Raw genomic sequence first — 19,848 nt, 5'->3', positions numbered from 1 at the left:
TGAGGGTAAAACTGAAACCCGCTTCGTTTACACAAGTATAGTGGAGAAAGTAAAACATCTTTGTGGTAACACATTTCTGACACCCATCAGTAGTATCCCTCTGAAACTACTCTCAGTGTATCCATTGCCCCCGGATCGCCCCTCTCACTGGGAAACAGACACTGCCTGGGCCAAGCAGGCCCATGAAAAACACGCAAACAGTTACAATTGAGCTATTTCATCTCTATGGGATTTGTGTCTCCAATTGCCCTTGTGTCCAGACCTTGCTGGCTCCTCTGAATTATGCCTTTTACAAGAAGAAGGATGCTATTATAGCCACCATGTCATTATCCAAGAGCTTGAAAGTTGGGTTAGAAATGTTCCCTGTCTTTATTTCATGTACCACAGAACCTGGGTCTCCCGGTACCCCAGCCTTCCCTGTCTGGGGACTTGGTGTGTGTCGGCATCACTGCTCAGCTGGTAATGAGAGCCCTTGAGGAACCCAGCTCTGCCCACCTCCAGGCAAGCGGAAGGGAGAAGTCAGGTCAGGCTGTGACACGTGACAAAGTGCCAAGTGAGAATGATCAGGACCAGTGATAGATGAGAAGTGGGGGGAGGAAACAGAGGGACCCACCCGGTCTGCTTTCCAGACCACTGACTCACAACCAGGAACTCTCAGAAGAAACAGTGACACATGACGTCACCTCCCTGCAGGGTGTGCAGGGAAACTCACCACTCACCCCGAAAGGCTGTCTTGTCCCAGAATTCACACGTAGAAACTGTGAGGCTTTCTGCGTAGCCAGCCCACCCAGGGTAAAATACCGCCGGGCCAGAATTCCTGCCTGAAACAGATACCAAAATGGAGTTTACAATTTGGAATTGGATTCCTTTGGAGAGTCATACGAACAACGCTATTACCTGGTCATCCAAGGCACGTGAAGATCTCTTTTATATCTTCAAACTTCTTGTTCTTCCTCCTAAGGAGTGTGCTTGGTTAACATCCAGTCGGCAGGTTAAATTCTACCGGGGAGTGTAAAGAGCTGCCTCCATTACCAAGGGGGCTTGGAAAAAGAAGAAGAACCTCACATTCAATTAACTGTAACGTGACACACGTGAGCCTTCCAGTAGCAAAGCTGCCTGGGGAGCTAGCAGTTTACTTGATGGGTGATGCTATCGCTTCTTAGCGCAGGGAGAGATTTCCTTGCCTTCCAGGGACCACCCCTGTTCCGGCATAGCCAAGTATAAAATGTTTTATTTCTGGAAGGGAAGACTTTGCCTTTCCTCCTTGTCCTACCCCTCCCCGATTGGGCATAGCAATATCTAAACCCACTTCCTGACTCTGAGCAAAGCTTTTAGTGGATATAAAAACTGTGGCTTTTACCAAGTCATTCCAGAGCCCAGTGCGTCCCCTGAGGTTTCTGTGGATAAGCCAGGAAGTCCAAGTTAAGGTCTGGCCACAGGCACAGCCATGCCCATGATGGTCTCACCTGGGAAAGGCAATCATTTCTAGGTGGGAGCTGATCCAGGCCGACTGTGAATGCAGGTTTCTGAGCCCCATGCAGGATCTCAAGCTGGGGGTGTTCTGCTCCTGTTTTATAGGCAAGACCACGATGCAGACACATGTGACAGTCTGAAGCACTTGGGCCATGACGGCCGACGCTGGTGCCTCTTATTTCTTTTTTGAGTCATGGCATCTTTGTTGGGTGGATTTGCATCAAAACAACATTTTTAGATTAGGAACTTATTTAGACATGGTTGTAATGTGCAAACAGAAGTTTTTGTGTAGAAAATTTCTCCTATTTCACCAATACTTTGTCTTGTTGGCGTTTAGAACAAAATCTTTTTACCTGGAATGAAATTGGTGGTTGCCTGCTCACACCTCTCTCAATCTAATATTTCCCCAGAATCTTGGCTCTCCTGCATCTTCATCTTAAACCGTTTGCTTTGATCTGCTTTAGTTTTAATTTAAAGGTTGTCTTTGGCTGGGAACAGATGCACCCTGCCAGATGATAGAGAATGTGGGTTTTGAAGAACTGACCATATTTCTATTCCTACCTTCAGCCATTCATAAATCTTCGTGGAGGTAGAAAGAAAAAAGAATTTTGAAAGAATGAAAGAAATAGTACACGTCTGTATGTGTGTGTTTTCCATAAGCTGTAAACCAATGATACCGGTAGATGCTGGTGTAGCAAAAATGTGGCTTAATGGGCAAAAGACATTATTTACACCAGTGGTTCTGAAAGTGGGACCCAGACCCAGCAGTGGTAGCATCTGGGAGTTGGTGAGAAATGCACATTCTTGGGCCTGTCCTTAGACTTACTGAACCAAAAACTCAGGGGCGGGGCCCCCAAATCTGTATTTTAATAAGTCTCCATGCTTGAATTTGGGAAACACTGATTTAGACAATAAGGTGAGTAAATGCGGGTAAATGCATTTTTTCATATATGAAGTTAAATAATATTTAACTTTTAAGCAACTGGAGGGAACAATTCAACCTGATATGACAATGAATTTTTGGATATTATAGAACTAGTATTTCACAAACCTGTAACCAGTGGACAAAATAAATTCTCCTAATGATAAAGCAGCAGGCATCTGGGTTCAAACCCGTTGGTGGTTAGGGTAAAAGTGTCTGACCAGAGCATAGGGTTAGTACTGTATCTAGCATTTGAAGAATGAATCATCTTCACCAGTCATGGGATAGGGGGGAAACGTCTGATTTATACATGAGAAAGAAAGATATGAAACTGAGTGGGTACATTTTTTTTTCTGCAAAAATTTTAAAAGATTAGTTTTATGCTGAAAGCATGTTGCACATATGTGCATCTCTTTTTAGCAATAACCTGTAGGCATGGCTCAGAAGTATCCAAAAAGCAACTGTAGGCATCCAGAAATTCCTTGTTAAATTTCATTGCCAGTTTTGTATGCAGTTCTCTGGAATCAGCTACTGGATTAATTGTCCCAACAAACGGGAAGATATATCGCCAAATTCAGCTTTGATAAACAGGATAAGATGGACATTATGTAAAGAAGAAATGCGATTCATATATATTTTCATTCGCTTATGAAATGACTTCAGTTTATGCCTTGAATAGCATATATGCTGAAACTGTCATCTTACATCTTCCCCCTCCTCCCACCTGTTGCAAAAAGAAAGACCACACCCAGAATGAGTATTAACTACGATTATTCACTATATTTAAAATCTCTACAACTTGGCAAGAGTGTTTGCTAAACTGAGGTTCAGTAAAAAAGTTAATGGGACTCCTGGGTATATTTTATTAAGGAAATAAATGTCCTGAGTGCAGCAGTAAGCCATCTGAAAGATTTTGGTGGAGCTTTATTACCCTGCCCTGTGTTTTGAAATGAACCACAAAATTCAATGTGAAATCAATCCTGAGGCATAATTTATCTTGTGTACACTGCTATCTTCTCTGCTCGTCCATGGCCTCAGTCCCTGACTTTTCCAGCATCTCTGTAGTGCCCTGAATCTCTAGATGATGATGCAATGGATACATGGCTTTTTATTTATCAGAGGAAAGTTGGCTGAATCCACCCCATTCCTGCAGTTGGATTGCAATAAACAGCTGCATAACTGGAAAACTTTCAAAGATTCACTGACTTGTTTTCATACAAAGTTTTGGTGTCAGAGAGATGGTGTGTGTGTGTGTGTATGTGTATGTGTGTGTGTGTGTGTGTGTTTGTGTGTGTGTATTGAGCAGCCACTGCAGAAAATATCCAAATAAATGAGACTTATTAATTAGTATGAGATTACACAAAATCCAACATGGAGACGTTCCATCTAACACTTCAAAATAGTTGATCAAAATGGGTCAGAATAATTGGATAATTATCTACTAATGGGATAATCATCCTATTTTGAAAAGATTAAAATAAATCTTGGAAAGCAACATCACCATCTCTAATTTCCTACTTCTATTTTTCCCTCACATCTATCTTGATGAACAATTAGGTAGAGTTCTAAGGCTACACTTAATTATATTTATTGCAGGTTGACTGTTATTCCTATTTTATATACCACAACTGAAAACTGTCTGGACTTTGCAATATCATCACCCCTAGCCTCCCTTTAAAAAAAAAATATTTAGGCTTTTCTTTGAAGCCTGGGTGCTTAAAATGAGTTCACATTTGCTGTTTGAGCTATATAGAGTCTCAAACCCTAGACTGTAAATTTAGGACTAAGCTACAAATGTCAGAAGCAACAGATTTAGGAAAACATAATAAGCAGCCCTCCAGGTCTTTTTGGAGGTAAATATTGTACAAACCATGTATGTATTAAAAAGTGCACTCTCTCTAGAAAGATGGGGCCACAACTTTCCTTTGGGAAGGGGCAAAGCCATCTGGAAACTTCCCCCATCATGGCCTCTTAGTGTATCCCACCCAGGCCACTTAAGGGCATGTGTGGGGACAGCGACCTTTGGCAGGCCCGGGCCACGTTGGGAACACACTTTCCAGAAAGAGGGCATTCTGGCAGTACTCCCTGTGCCATCAACTAAGCTATTTAGGAGGAAGTGCAAGCTTCGGGGTGCACGCCCCCTGCCCCATTCAGGGCCACGAGATGTCCCCTCGTGCATGAGATCACAGCCTGGGAGTTTACCAAAACGAGCAAATCCCAGAAATCTGCTGAAAAGGTTCCTCTGGTGATACCATCAGGTTTGAGACACTGAAAAAATGTTCTTCCCTCAAATCCATCCCAACCTCTCCCCAGTAAATCCCAGCACAGTGAAAATAGCAACATCAGCAGTTCTGCATTGCTGGACAGCTGGTCCAGTTAGAAGCACGCTCTCCATCGACAGGTCAAGACCCAAAGTGCATGGCTGAGATGTGGGCAGAAAGACGCCTGAGGTTCGTTTCAGAAAGGAAACCTCCCCAGTTCCTATGTCAGCAATCGTGATGCATGAAACATGGAAACAACCTCGCCCCAGAATTTTCTCTCTGAGAAACTTATTATGGAACTGTGGTTTCTCAAGATTTCACAGCAAAAGAGTTAAAAAAAAAATACAAAAAAACCCTCAGGCTTTGGATCAAATGTCTTTGCTAAAGATTAAGACTAAAACTAATTAAGACCCGTATGACAGAATATTTAACGTAAAAGCATCCTATGCTTTGTAAGCACCAATCTGCATAATGATAATACCCACTCCATGTCTAGAGTGTATTTATAAAAAGCACAAATATAGGAGTAAAACATCTTTAGACGTAAACACTCAAAACAAAGCTAAGTTTCTAGTATTTTTCCACCACCTGGGAAGAGATTTTTTAAAATAATTAAATAAAAGGTGGTGCTGTGAATTACCAGCTATGTTTCTTCTGATTCCTATAAATCAGTTATATTGAGTCTCAGGTGGAAACTTGGCTTGTTTACTAATCTTGGTCTACTTTTAGATCCCGGTAATGATCTCTTTGTTTGTTTGGTTGGCTTTTGGCCGCACCTCACAGCATGCAGGATCTTAGTTCCCTGACCAGGGATTGAACACGTGCCCCCTGCAGTAGAAGCATGGAGTCCTAACCACTGGACCACCAGGGAAGTCCCCCATAATGATTTCTTGGGAGTCATCTAGAATATGGCTTATTACGATTATGCGTTACTGTCTTTCTTAAGGTATCCACTTTGGGGAAGTCTTAACTTTCACAGTTGAAAACTAGTAAAATCAGACAGGATGGTGACTTGAGCCCTGCTGGACATCACTGCCAGCCCTGGAATGCTCTTCCTCTCATGTCCAGTTGAAAGAATTCCTAATATAATGTCGCATGTATTCTACAGGACAACAGGCCCAGAGTCCCTTCAAGATTCAGAGGGGACCCATGATTGTCACCTCGTACCTGCAATCTGCCAGACACGGACCAGCTTTCCATGTGCATCAACCCAGGAACAGTAAACACGTGGTGACACCATCTTTTTACCCTCCCTGCATCCTCCTCACTCCAGGGGAGAAAGCAAAGAGCACAGCTCAAGGAAAGATACAGAACAGAGAAGTTTATTTTACACTATCCGTCCAAGAAAACAATCGCCGTAAACCAGTGCAAAATGTGTAACAGAATCCATGTGTGTCTTGGCTCTGAGAGCCCGAAGTGGTGATTTCCTCTCCTGCTCCTCCGGCCGGCAGGTACCCCTCGGCGAACGCCGGCCTCAGTCTGCACCATCGGCAAACATTCAACCCATCTGTAGCAGGTTTTTTTTACAATTCATACCAGAATGTGTACAAGGGACGGGGAAAACCATACCGAATGAATAAGTGATCAGTGCTTAAAGTAAATACATGGGGCGGCACGGGCAAGAATCCACAGTTTCAATAAATACAAGTATAACAAGCATGGGTGGGTCTCAACTCGGTGGAATTATCTGCGTAATAATCCAGCATCAGACAAAACCTAGCAGGGCTGCTGAGCAGTGATTGGCAACACGTCCACAATAACTTATGCCCTTGAGCGAGTCTGCACTGAACACATTCTGCGGTTTCCAAGGTGTCAGTTCTCTTTGCTCCTTCCTGTGCCTCCCGCCCGCCCCCCCCCCCCATCGGAAGGGAGTGGTGGAGCTGGGACAGCTGGGCGGCGGCGTCCCGAAGTTAGAACGCTGGCCCTCGAGCCAACGGTCAGGGTCCAGTGTACTCAGTACCGAGGGGCCACGTCTGTGCAAAGTGCGCATCTCTCCATTTCCCAAGAAACCAGTGTCTGTACCTCCTGCGCGTAAAGCAGTGTTGGCCTCTGGGTCACTCCCTGTCACCCCAAACACCAAGCAAAGAGAGCACATCTCGGGGACTCACAGGCGGGGAAGCTCCTGCCGTTGGCTGCCTAGCGCTCTCGGATGGAGAGGTTAACCGGGGCCCCGAGTCAAAGGCCTCTGGCAGGCCGGCAACAACTATTGCTTGAGAGGCTAGAAGGAACCTGGGGAGAGAGTGATGGTCAAAATGGACAGGTGGGCAGCTATCTTCTTCCCGTAAAACCCTGCGCCCCAGGGAAGGCCTGCAGGGCTTGGCGGAGACCCCCGAGTGTGACGTGTCACGCCTTTGTCCCAGGGCCTCGCCAGCCGCTCCTCGGATCAGCACTAAATCCATACAAGCTCCAAAGCGCCTGGGACTCAAGCCCAGAGGACTCAGCTGGGACACCCGTGCGTCATTGACGGACCCAGAGCCCAGTGAAAGAAAATGCAAGAAAAACTCTCAATCTCTGGAAGCAAAGGAAGAAAAAGGGGGATCCCCCAAAGCCAAACAGCCCCCCAGACCCAGTAACCTAGGAATCAGCGCCAAATATAAGGAAATTCCAAACACTCCCTACCATCAATGGACCCTCTCCTCTCTCTCCTTCCACAGTCTAGGGTCATAAATTAGGCTAGTCTTCCATCCAATAACTTAAAAAAGGACGAGGGATGTACTAAGTTTTGCCTGGCTTGGGCCAGTTAGCAGCCAGTTTTTCTAGAATCTCAAGTCACTGTTCAAAAATGGAGCTTGAAAATTCACGCGGGTGTCGGAAGTCTTTACGCGGAGGAGGCGGGAAGGCGGAGCCGGTGGGGGGTGGGTGTCGGGGAGCGGGGAGGGGCCGGGGGCGGGGCAGGGGAGACCCGGGGGCGGGAGCGGAGGCCGGTGGGCAGCGCAGAGACCACGCCGCGGGGCCGGACTCGGGCGCCGGGCTCGTATTGCACAGAAGGAGGGGCCGCGGCTGGCGGCGGCCGCGGGTCAGTGGTCCCCGCACATGGGCAGGTTCACGAAGGTGAACACGTTGAACTCAGTCATGATGGAGAAGCACAGGAACACGCCGTATAGGAAAAGGCACCCGCACCCGAGCTTCCTGTCCAGCTGCCACTTGTTCAGGTGGACGCCAAACACCTGCAAGGCACAGAGCGGGGTCAGAGGGCGCGGGGCGGGGCCCGCCCAGTCCTTCTCCCTGGACTCCCCGCCCCCCCCGGCCCCCCGCCCCCTGAAGCCGCGCACCAGGTTTCCCTCCTGCCTCCCTGATGGCTCCCTCTTTGTTCCTTTTGCGACTCTGTCCCCTCATCCTGACCTCTCACTGTCCGAGGGCGCCGGGACTCACACCTAGGCCTCACTTTCCTGTCTACGCTCACTCCGTTGCGGGTCTCCTCCAACTCCTCGGCTCTAAACCCCTCCAATGTTCTGGGGGTGTCCAGCGTGGGATTGCTCCTGAACCGGGACTCGTCTTTCCAACGGCTGTCCAGACCTGTCCCCTTGTTTGTCAGATAGGTGCTGCAGACTTAAGATGTCTGAACTCTTCCTCCCCACACCTACTTCTTCTCAGCCCGTCAACGGCCCAGTTTGGACAGCTGGTCAGTGGTGAACCCCGTCTCCCAGCATTGTAGGGCTTCAGTGAAGCACAGGGATGCCCCGAAGCTAGGAGCGAGCACTCCGATGTCACATACAACTTCCCTACAGGCCTGGGTAATGGGGCTGATATCAGTGACTACCTCACAGGGTGGGGTGGGGGGCTGGTGAGCTCCAGATGCGGGAATATGCGCATTAAGCACAGTGCATGGCCATTACAAGTATAACGCTAAGTCATACCCACCTGAAGAAAATCCTAAACGGCAAAAGAATGGATTTATATGGGCTTTCACTTTTGTGTAAGGCAGTATTGACTGGTAAAACCTTGACATTGGACTTGCATCCTGATCCTGTAAATTACTTCTCCTGCCCTTCTGGATTCCCGCTCTCTAGTATATGTATGTTCACATACCAGGTGTGATTCAATGAGTACTTCCTTGAAAAATTCAGGAGAAAACACACTGTGTCTCTTATTGTGAAAATTGAGTAACGTATGTGTGTGTTAACAGGCACTTCAAGTGGATCAGTCCGTGTGGTGGTGTGAACTTGTTCCCACCAAATGTGTCAGTTGAGTTGGAATATTAAATCGTACAAATGGATGTGATGGCCAAGGTAGTGCAGTGGCATAAAAGCGCACTGTCAATCAAGTCTGTTCTCGGTCTTTGAGTATTGGTCAAATCCATGGATTTATGAAGATGTTTAGTAACCTGGAATAGTCAGTTAATTGGGATATAACCTTCCGTCGATTAATCTTGCAGAAAAAGTGGGATCTCCCTTTGGCTTTTGATAAAAATTTGTGTTTGACATGAGATGGACCCAGCTTCTGAGAGGAGGCTGGCTCCTTTCAGAGAGGGAGAAGGCTTTCTCATGGGTTGCCAGGATCCACTTCTGGGAGAAACAGCCATGAGATGGGGCATCTGGTGGCTGACTGTCTCCATCCACCAGAAGGCCACGCCCATCTGGTGTCCAAACAGAGGGTGGGGGGGAACATGGGAACTGGAGAGTGGAGAGAGCTGCAGACCCACCGTGACAAAGACGGAGGCCAGGAGCAAGCCCACGGAGTAGATCAGTCCCCTGCTGTTTAGCCGAATCTGTAAGAAAGGATGACATGGAGTCAGGCTCCTGAAAGCATGTCTGCGGAGTGCGGGGCAGTGAGTACCAGTGAGTCCAGGGATGGAGAGCAAACGGCAGCTCCGCGGTAGGGACGGGCGATTTCCTGGACACCCAGGGTGCACCCTTGTCTGGTCCATCCTCAGCCTGATCCCTCTCAGCCTTCAGCAGGTGTCCACTTGAATTCTCCATCCTGTGTGGCCTAATTATTATTTCCTGGGGACCTGACCTCCAGGGAGCTTCAGCTTGCTTGACACACAACTTTTAGGGTATATTTAATAACATGGGTCACGGGAGCAACATTTTGAAAAATAATACTAAACTTTTTATCTCTGTTGCATTCAAATGTCTGTGACCTTCACCCAAACTTGATGGGAAGTGGTGAGTGAGGGTTGCTATCTTGAGCAAGCAAAGAAGAGGAAAGAGTTAACATTCCATTTCTGATATTTTGTTTTGTTTGTTTTTCACAGTAATACAGTGGCGTTAACTGGCAAACTTTGAAGAAAAAAACCAATTTCTGGAATTCTTAGGGAACAGCGTTGTCCAGTACAACTTCCTGCAATGATGGAAATGTCCTACATCTGTGCTGTTCAGTATGGTAGCCGTTAGGGACATGGGGCTCTTGAGCACTTGAAAGGTGGCTCAAGCAATAGAGGAACAAAAATTTTAATCTTACCTTTAATTAATTCAAATTTACTTTGGAAGAACCACATATGAGTAGTGGCTGCAGTACTGGACAGAGCAGATAGAGTATTAAGGGGCCAACCGGGCCGACAAAGATGGTAAAGTTTCTTCCATGGTGTTGAGAAGATGCCCCTTCTGCATTGTCCTGGGTCCTGAGGCCGGCTGCCTGGAAATAGGAGGGGTGCCTCGGGGCAGCCGTGCTCACAGGGCGCCCCCCCCCGACCAGAAGCAGCAGCGTCACCTGGAGGCTTGTTAGAAACGCAGAATCTCAGGCCCCAACCAGACCTCCCAAATCAGCAAAGTCTGGGGACAGGGCTCATCAACCTGTATTTTAATAGACCCTCCAGACAGTTCGGATGCACGAGAAAGTTTAAGAGAAAGTCCTAAGGGTCAATCCACTTCTGACCTCCAAGCGTCCTGAGGATGGGATTTTGACATTCATTTTCCCCCGGTTCTCTTGGAAACTCTTATGTGCAGCCAGGTTGGGGGACTACTCCCGACCCCCAGCAATGTACACTGTCCTGCTGGGAGTCAAAGGCTCCCCTGTGCTCACAGAAAGGAAAACGAGGCAGGTTGATTGATTTCATTACAGAACTAAGCGGTGATTATTAGTAGGAGTGGTTTGGACAAGGTTCAAGGTGCCTCTTGCCGCCCTTGCCCCAGTTCACCCCTAGGTGTGGGTATGGTAACCTGTGGGTGTCTCTGTAGGTGGGTGTGTTAGTTCATCTTCTGGTGACAGGACACTGCATGCCCTGAATAGCCAACCCTTTCTGTGGGGACCCAGAAGCCTAACACATCTCACTAAGCAATGTTCTGTCAGAGGGAATGGGCAGGACCCTCCCCTGCCCACACAATCCCTGTGAGCCAACCAGCTGCTGAACCCCAGCTGGGAAATTATTCCCGTACCATATGCCTCCCGAAGACTAAGGGACACACATCATATCTCCGTGACACTAAAGCAATGGGTTGACCCGGTGAATCCATCGCAGACAAATGGGAGATCAGCCCCATCTCAGTCCAGCTGGTAGCTTAACTTCCTGCAGACCCTCAGCCAGCCTGTGGATAGAGTTTCCCCCTCTCATCAGCTGTGTTAGTATAAAGAGGCCAACACCCAGAAGTACATCACAAATGACTTGTACTGAAAGACAGTTTCTTCTGAGCTCTTAATTCTAAACACTGTGTGGACTCTTCCAAGAAGGGGGCCGTTGCATTCCCAGCCCAGCTCGCCCAATGAGCTCCAGGCTCCAATCCCTGTCAGCAACAAGGCTTGAGTAAAGTGATTTCCTGCCCTTAAGAAACCAAGAGCCAGTGAGAGCAAGGCACAGCAGCACAGTTCTCTTTGGCCAAAAGGCTTTTCGAAAGGAATCATGTTCAACCAAAGCTTTGGAACTTCACCCTGTCTACATTCACATAAAGTCTCAAAGGGCAGTGCTGCTGAAATTGTGAGTCGTCTCTAAAGACTAAAGACAACCAACTTTTGTGGGGTTTCTGAGTATTTTTCTCTGCAGCTTTCTTGGCTAATGGACTGCCACACGCACCCAGGGGTGTATTTGTGTGTTTTCATTGTTAATTAGAGACCTGGGCTCTCGACGCCTGCATCGGTTCCTTGCTACCTTACTGAACCCCCTTCCCCATGGACGTGACAGTCAGGAATTAGGGTTCCTTCACTTGCCTCTGCTCCAACAGGAACACCTCCAGCCACTGGAGACTATCAGTGGTTGGTCAGGGGTTGGCAAATGCAGGCGATGGGCCAGCTGTGGTCCACGTGACCCCATGGGCCACAACTGGCCCATCGCCTGCATTTATATATAAAACTTTATTATAACTTAGCTTATTCATTGACACATTGTCTGTGGCTGCTTTCATGCTACAATGGCAGAGCCGAGTAGTTCTGACAGAGACGGTATGGCCCACAGCGCTTAATGTATTTCCTCTCTGGCCCTTTCTGGAAAAAGTGTGCCGACCCCTGGGGTAGGACATGGGTTCCAGACCCAGCTTCCTGCTCAGTCACCCACTCGCTATATAATCATGGACAAGTGACTTAACTTCCCCAGACCTCAGTTTTCTTATGTATAAAATGGGGACGATACAGTTCCCACCTTAGGGAGTGGTTATGAGTACTAACTGAATTAATCCATGTTAAGCTTGAATAGGAACCGGTGTATAAAGTCCTCAGTAAATCTGGGCCATTATTCTCCATCCACTCGTCATCTGCCTGGGCCCACTTCCCTGGCCCCCCAGCTGCTACTTTGATATGGTTGTCACCTGGCAGCTCCCTGGTCAATGCCTCAGTAGGTGACAAACTCAGGAAATGCAGGGACCATGGCATTTCATCCTCCGCCTGGCGCGGCGTTGGGCACAGACCACGTGCTTGATACATAATCGGTGAACGATCAGGAATGCCCTTGAGGTGGCGTTTTGCGTGTGGTTTACAAAAAGGCCAGTGCTTCTGTGGGGCAGGGTGGACTGGCCAGAGAGACCCTGGATGATGTTCCAGAAGCAATGCAATCCCTGCCCCAAATTCCCTGCCTCCCTTCCCCGCTCTTTTAATGTGTGTATAGCTTTTTTTTTTCACCCAACACTTTATTATAAATGCTTTTAAGCATTCAGAAAAGTTGAAAGAATCAGAGCATCTTATTTTATTAATGAACTTCAAAGTAACCTAGGACATGTCACCCCCATCACTTCAGCCTGCATCTCACTACACAGGGTTCACTAGCAGTTCACAGCTCTTTTACTTTTAGATGCTATTTCCATGTGGTGAAATTCACAAATCATAAGTGCACCATTCAATGTGTTTTGAGAAATGCACGCACCCATGTCCCCCAAACTCCAGCCGTAATGTAGAGCACTTCCATCACCCCAGAAAGCTCTCCTTTGCCCTCCCAGCCAGTCTCACTCAGGGGTAGTCACTGCTCTAAGCTTCTCCATCATACGCTGGTTTAGCCTGTTGTATAAATGGCATCTCACAGTGTGCACTCTTTTCTGCCAGGGTCCTTTTACTCAGCATACGATTTTTTAATGTATTCCTTCATGTTTTTCATTGCATCGATAGCTCACTTCATTTTTTTATTGAGGTATCATGGACATCTAACACCATATTAGTTTCAGGTGTACAAGATCATGACTTGATATTTATATATACTGGGAAATGATCCCCACAATCAGTCCCCATACATAATTACGAACATTTTTCTTTCCTGTGATGAGGACTTTTAAGATCTACTCTCTCAGCAACTTTCAAATATGCTCAGTTCATTTTTAACAGCTACATACATGATGGATTGTTTAATTATTCTCCTCTTGGTGGGCTGCTTCTAGTTTGGGGCTATTGGTGTGTATTGATTTTATAACACAAGCAAAATGAAAAGAGGCCGACAGTGGAGACAGGAGAATGAAGACAGCTCGGGACTCCTCCGGGACCTCAAAGGCACCAGCTCACATGCTGGCAGCCCCTCTCTGCCATCAGGCACTGGTAGCCCTTACCAAACTGGAGCAATTCACCGCCTCTCCCCACGTCCATCCTCTTTGGGAACATGCAGTTGAGTCAGATGAGGCCCTCACCTCCTTCCCACTTCTACTCGGCCCATCCCTCCCTAGGTCCTTTCCCTCTTCCAAGTTCACTGGGCCCCTGGTGGCTTTATCCCTGAGCTGACGCTGATCTCATCCTAACTTCCCCCAGGGGGGCCGGCTTCTTACCTCCCCAGCTAGTCCCAGTGCTCTAAGGGAAGATGCCTGGGTCTTGAGCTTTTTGTCATTCCACACAGTACCTAACCACCTCCCTAACTCCACACACTGTATGTTTAAGTAAGCATCTGCTGGTGATGCGGCGAAAGAGAGAGAGAGAAAGAGAGAGAGAGAGAGCGAGAGAGAGACAGTGTGTGTGTGTGTCTGTGTGTGTCTGTGTCTGTGTCTGTGTTATGTGTAAGGCAGTGAGGCTGGATGGCAAGGGGCACAACTGGAGAGCTGGGAGGGGAGACTGACCACGGTTGGCTTTAAGCCTGATCTTTTTAAGCAAGAAAGTCAGAGGGCACCAAAATTACTTTTTTCCCCCCAGGGGTGGCAAACTTGCATATGGTAAAATGCACAGATCTCAAGTGGACTGTTGGATGGGTTTTGACAAATGCCATGTACCCAGGTAACCCACACCCCAACGAGAATATAAAACATTTTTGTTACCCCAGTAAGTTTCCCTGCGGGCAGCAAATCGTAACCCTCCCGAACAACTAGTTTCTTGGGGGCTTGCTAAGCCAGACAATCTTAGGGTTAGCTAAGATGCTAACCTCTGGAAAAGACTTGGAGCTCCAGCTGCACAGTGTGGACCTAAACTGGCGTCTCCCTGCTCCTGCCTCAGAGATGCGAGGCCCAGAAAGTGCAAAGGCAGGGAGTCCCCATGGCAATACCCTTCTGAGAGCAGGCAACACACTCGGATTGCTCAGCTCTGACATTTAACGTTGTTTTTATTTCTTGCCTTCAAAACTACGAATTTTCATTCCCCAATTCCCTCTTGGCAGTTGTTGGAGAGGAAACAGGAGGTTGGCTTGTTCCCAAGTCAACAGGAATTTAGGCTCCGTGGATGTGTGGTTTTTAGTGGGGATGCACACAGAGACCATGACACCCCTAGTTTCCCGTGTGCACGTGGCTCATAAAACAGCTCCCTGAACCCTACACCGTTTGTTTGAGGACCTAAAAAACCCCCAGCCTCAAAGACTCCGACTCTCCTCACATTACAGTTTAAAATCTCTGTATGTTTTGAGGTCAGCTCCACCCAACCAGCAAATTCCTTTCAGAGAAACAAGAAGCCCCTGGATTTTCTCTAATTTGGTTTATAACTTGGAACACATGTGGTGTGTCCTTTGCATTTTCTGATTTAGGTAGTTTGGACACTTGCTTGGGCTTTGGTTCCAAATGGATGTGTCCAGCCGTGACTTTACGTTGCATAACATCACAGGGCGGGGATATCTCTCCTTGAACAATTAAATGACGTCAGAAAGTGAACAAGCCGACAGAAAAGCAGCACGTTAAAGGCAGCTGGTGCCCAAGTCCCTTCCGTTCCAGAGCACGCACACAAACACAGGACTGCGCTGAATTCTAGTGGCTACTCTTCGAGGTGGCTTGTTCTCCCTGTAAAGGTGAGACAGCTGAGGCTCAGGGCAGTGAAGCTCTTAACCAAGGTAAGATTCTGCTTACCAGCGCGCGGGTGTGGGTTTCCCAGACACATCCAAGCAATTCTGCGACACCAGCTGAGTGTCCTGCACTTTAACCTGCCACTACCTACCTGGAAGCCGCAGCAGCTCCCACAGGTTAGGGCTCAGCCCTGCAAGGCTGTACCCGCCTCCCCCTACTTGAGATGCCAGCTGTAAGTCCAGGTTGTTACCTGAGTTTTTGACAACTGGGTTATAGAGGTCCCCATGGAGGTTCCAAGAAGGAACCTTCTTCTTGGGTTCTACTAGTTTGCTAGAGGGCTCACAGAACTCGGAGAAAACCTTTACCTTACTAGATCACCGGTTTATTATAAAAGGATATAACTCAGATGGAATAGAGAGGCACGGGGCAAGGTGTGGGGAAAGGGCTGGGGGCTTCCATGTCCTCTCGGGGTGGGGTCACTCTCCCTGAATCTCCATGTGTTCACCAACCCAGAAGCTCTCTGAACCCTGTCCTTTTTGGGCATTTACAGAGGCCTCATTATAGAGGCACGACTGATTAAATCAACGGCCACTGGTGACTGATTGCACCTCCAGCCCCTCTCTTTGCCCCAGACTTCAGGGGGTTGCGACTAAAAGTTCCAACCCTCAAATCACAGCGTTGGTTCTCCTGCCAAGCAGTCCCCATCCTTAGGTGCTGACCTAAAGTCACCTCACTAACAGAAAAAAAGACACCTTTGTAGCTCTCCTCAGGAAATTCTGAGGGATTTAGGAGCCCTGTGCTAGAAACGAACAGTAAATGTATATTTCTTATCATAAATCACAATATCACACGCGGCCACGAAGCTGGTAAGGGGTCCAGCCTGCACTCAGAGTTGGGCTTCAGCCTGTAAATTCTCGACTCTTCCCTGCACCTTGCAGGGCACGGGGAAAAAGCCAGAGTTCTCTTCACCTGCTAAGAACTCTCCAAGGTGGCATCTGGGCTCTTGCCGCCCATCCTTTCTGGAAGAGTCATGAATGCACAGCAAGAACCACAGATGCCCATGCAGCAGAGGCCTGGGGCCCCATCCAGGTCCCGTGCTGCCCCCATCCCCTTGCCGCTCTGGTGGAGCCAGCTGACTCGAGTCTGTGCCTGAGGGCTCATCCCGGAACTGTGTAAGTGCCACCCGCCCCACCAATGTCCCTCTGGCTGCTGCTGCAGCCTGCCTTCCCGTCACACCTCCCCGCTCCCTACTGTGCTTTCCTCCTCCCTCCCCACCGAATAAATGCCTCACCCCATCCTTGTCTCAGGATGCAGTGGTCTCTGGAGGATCTAAACTTTGATAGACAGTGGGTCTGAATCTGCTTCAGGCCTTGGTGACCCAGGTCAGCCCTTTCCTGGGCGGCCAGTCAAGACCCTGTCTCCCCCCAGGTATCATCTCATTTTCCTGAACCAGCACCTGAAATCTAAAGGGCAAGATTCACCTTCAGGGGATTGGGTGGTGTCATGGTTGCCCCCAGGGTCTTGTTAGAACAGCCTCAAGAAGAACCATTCATTGCCATGTCGCCCAACGATCCCCAGTTACCCCTCCAGCTCTGTGGGAACAGCTTGTATTTAGACGGGCCCTGGCAGCACTTTCTGGATTTTGCTGGTGTCCAAGGTGTCAATACTCCTGCCAAGGTCAAGTGCAAGGTGCCAACCAAGGGTGGGGTGGGAATGAGCTCTGTAAGTCTCTTCTTCCCCTGGGGGTTGGGGCAGCGTTTTCAGTAAAAGGAAACGCTGGTCCGGCAACTGGAGCAGCATCCAGGTACCAAGAGGCTGATTCAGGAATGCTCGCTAAAAAGGCGAGAAGGAAGATGCAGAAGCATCGAGAACCGACTGGTGGATCATGGGCGCGCTGGCTGAGTAGGACACAGTTCTGCTCTCAGAGGCGGAGGGGAGATGACCACCCACGTGACTGCAGAGGCAGTGGACGTGGCTGGGGAAGCTTCCTGGAGGAGGTGTTGGCTGGCAGAGAGCCGGCCTTGGAAGAAGGACCTTGGGAAAAGCCTTCCTCCACGGGGCCACTCCTTCCTTCTGGAAACGTTCTCGGGCCCCACTTTCTCCCAGTCCTCCCCCTTTCTGGCTGACCACTCCTCAGCCTCCTTCACTGGATGGTTTTTTCCTACGTGACATCAGGATATGGTTCCGGGCTCTCTTCTCTATTGACACTTATTTCCTGTATGAGCTTTATGCTTGAAAACCCACACGAATGCTCTCGACTGCCAAACGGAGACCTTTGCCTCTGAACTTCAGACGCCTTTACCCCACTGCCTACCTGACATCTCCACCAGGACGACCCTCAGACACATCAAACCTAATCTGTCCTAAATGGAACCCTGGGCACTGCCTCTTAGATATGCTCCCCTCCACCCCTACACAGGCTTGTCTTCCCCAGGTCACATATTTTCTCTTTCCTACAAACGCTTCATAACTGGTCTTGGGCCTCTGTCTTGTCTGGCTCCAACCCTTTCCCCACGCAGTAGCTGGAAGGACAATCACACCACCCCCTTCCTTGTCTCCATGGTCACGGCTCTCAGCGTCCTTGCCCACGTGGCCTCTCTGGGCTTTAGTTCGTTCCTGCCACTCATCTCTCTACCTCCCCGCCTCCCACCCCCACCCTCTGCCCCCAGGCAGAGGAGCTGTCCTCGGGTCCTTCCGTGCACAGAACTGTCTAGTATCTTGGTCTTTTACTAGCAGTTCCTTCCGTTTAGAAAAAGCCTCTCACCTTTACCTGCTCGGTTTCTGATAATCTCAGATTCTCAGAATAAGTGTCACTTCCTCACATGCACTCCAGGTGCCCTGATCCCTGCCACACACGACCACATGCTGCCACGACCCCCGCATGACCAGCTCTCAGGAGAGCATGCATCCCACTTGGGTTCGGCATTGCCCGTGTGGTCATCTCCTCCCAGAGGCTGGGGCTCCAGGAGCACAGGACGGTGTCTGTCCAGCTCACTTGAGGTGTCCCCAGCAACGGCGACCAGCTTAGCACACAGAAAGCAGTCAATTCGTGTCTGCCCAAAAAAAGGATGAGAACGTTTCTGATCACTTCTTTTTACCTCTGTGGATTCTGGAATCAGGTGGGCTCTTGCTTGGAAACAGAAAAAGACAGACACCCTCTGCTGTCTCCGTTCATTGCTTCTTAGATTTATTTTATATTTCTAAGCCCCAGCTCAGAAATCAGATTTGCCCTGGCTGCCCGGAGCCTGCCTGGTGACTTTCTTCGTTTGGATGGAGCAGGCGGAACAGACATTTGTCACCAAAATGGGACAAGAAATACTCATTTTCCAAACTGACTTTTAGAAATAGTTTTTATTGGGGGCACTTAGTTAGCTAGCTGGCTTCTGAGCGAGGCACAAGTACTAAGAAATGCCAAAATCTGTAAAACTGCCTTGGTCCCTTGCTGTCAGATGCCTGAACCTAATCCTTGCACAAAACAGCTGTCTCAGTGGTAATTATCCAAAAATTATGACCTGGAAACCCATCTAGGCAAGATGGGAAAATTGCCGATGTCAGAGCTACAGAAAGATGTCATGTGGTTACTGAAATGCTAATAGATGGAGGCCTCTGAGTGTCCTTTTGGAAATGACACCCTCTCCCGAGAAAAGCTGGAGGAGGACCTGAGGGAAGACCAAATCGCTCATGGCCAATAAGCCTCTAAATGTACTTTTCCATGAACCTGGAACTATCTTTCCAAGCAACTTCTGCATCTCGGGGCATGAAGTTACACATTGGAGACCTTACAGTGTGCCTGGGCACGGGGGCTGGCCCCCAAAGCCCTGATGAAAGCGGCAGAGGGACCCAGGGCCTGGACAAATGGATCATCTTCATGGAAGGATCCAGAGCAGTTCCTCCAACATTCAGATAGAAACCGCTGTAGACTCACCACTTACTGCAGCCTTAGGCAGTGGCGATTTGAGCTGCACCAACGCCTGTGAAATCTGGGCGTCAGGAATTATCTTCCCTCCCGGCTCCTTCTCTCTTTACATGAAGTTGAAATGCTCACTGAAGCCTTAATAAGCAGACCCTGTCCTCTCTCCCAGCAAAGACTCAAACTCAGGGGCCCCAGCGACGACCCTCATGCTCCCGGGTGCCAGCCGGGAACGGCGGCCTCTGTGCCGCGATTTGCTTTGGCCCTGGCTTTCCCTGGTCCAGTGTGAAGAGAAGAAACCTCACTGTCCTCTCTCTGCCTCTTTCTGGCTGTGGGATTTAAGCTCTGAGGCCCTGGGTGCCTGACCTGCAGAAGCGGGCCTAGCACAGCCCTGCACTTACAGTGAATCCCTGACCCTGGCCCGCCTCGCCCCGCACCCTGGCCTTCCTTCTGTTTTCAGACACAGCTGCCCGGGGTACCCTCTTTCTACAAGGCGTCCCCTGCCCCTCAAAGCCCCCACGCTTTTTGGCCACTCACTACTCAGCACAGAGCCCCCACCGCCCTGGGCAGCGGGTCCAGAGTGACGGGCACCCCTCACTGTCACACGCCCACCTCACTATCTTCACGGGCTTCTCCTCTGAAGTCAGTGCCCCCGTGTTTGTCCCTCATGGAGTCTGTCTCCCTCGACCCGACACACGGTCTAAGGGGGAAGGGCTGGCCTGCCTTGTTCACTCTGTATTCCCA

At 49.0% G+C, this 19,848-nt stretch overlaps 1 protein-coding gene across 2 annotated transcripts in view; it reads right to left on the bottom strand.

Annotated features, from left to right (window-relative positions):
* Positions 1-5,962: 5,962 nt before the first annotated feature.
* Positions 5,963-19,848, bottom strand: part of SLC24A3 (solute carrier family 24 member 3) — a 467,486-nt gene continuing 453,600 nt past the window's right edge. The window contains exons 16-17 of one of the 2 annotated variants that reach the window (XM_059038845.2): positions 9,299-9,364; positions 5,963-7,823 (exon numbers count right to left, since the gene is read on the bottom strand). In XM_059038845.2, the coding sequence (XP_058894828.1) occupies positions 7,674-7,823; positions 9,299-9,364 (216 nt within the window). In that variant the 3' untranslated portion in view covers positions 5,963-7,673. The remainder of the gene's footprint in view (positions 7,824-9,298; positions 9,365-19,848) is intronic. The other variant, XM_067012544.1, reaches the window with a different exon arrangement.

Source organism: Kogia breviceps, chromosome 14 (assembly GCF_026419965.1).
Source record: "Kogia breviceps isolate mKogBre1 chromosome 14, mKogBre1 haplotype 1, whole genome shotgun sequence".
Taxonomy (NCBI): domain Eukaryota; kingdom Metazoa; phylum Chordata; class Mammalia; order Artiodactyla; family Physeteridae; genus Kogia; species Kogia breviceps.
The sequence above is the reverse complement of the archived record's forward strand: the minus strand, read 5'-3'. Positions and strand labels throughout refer to the sequence as shown.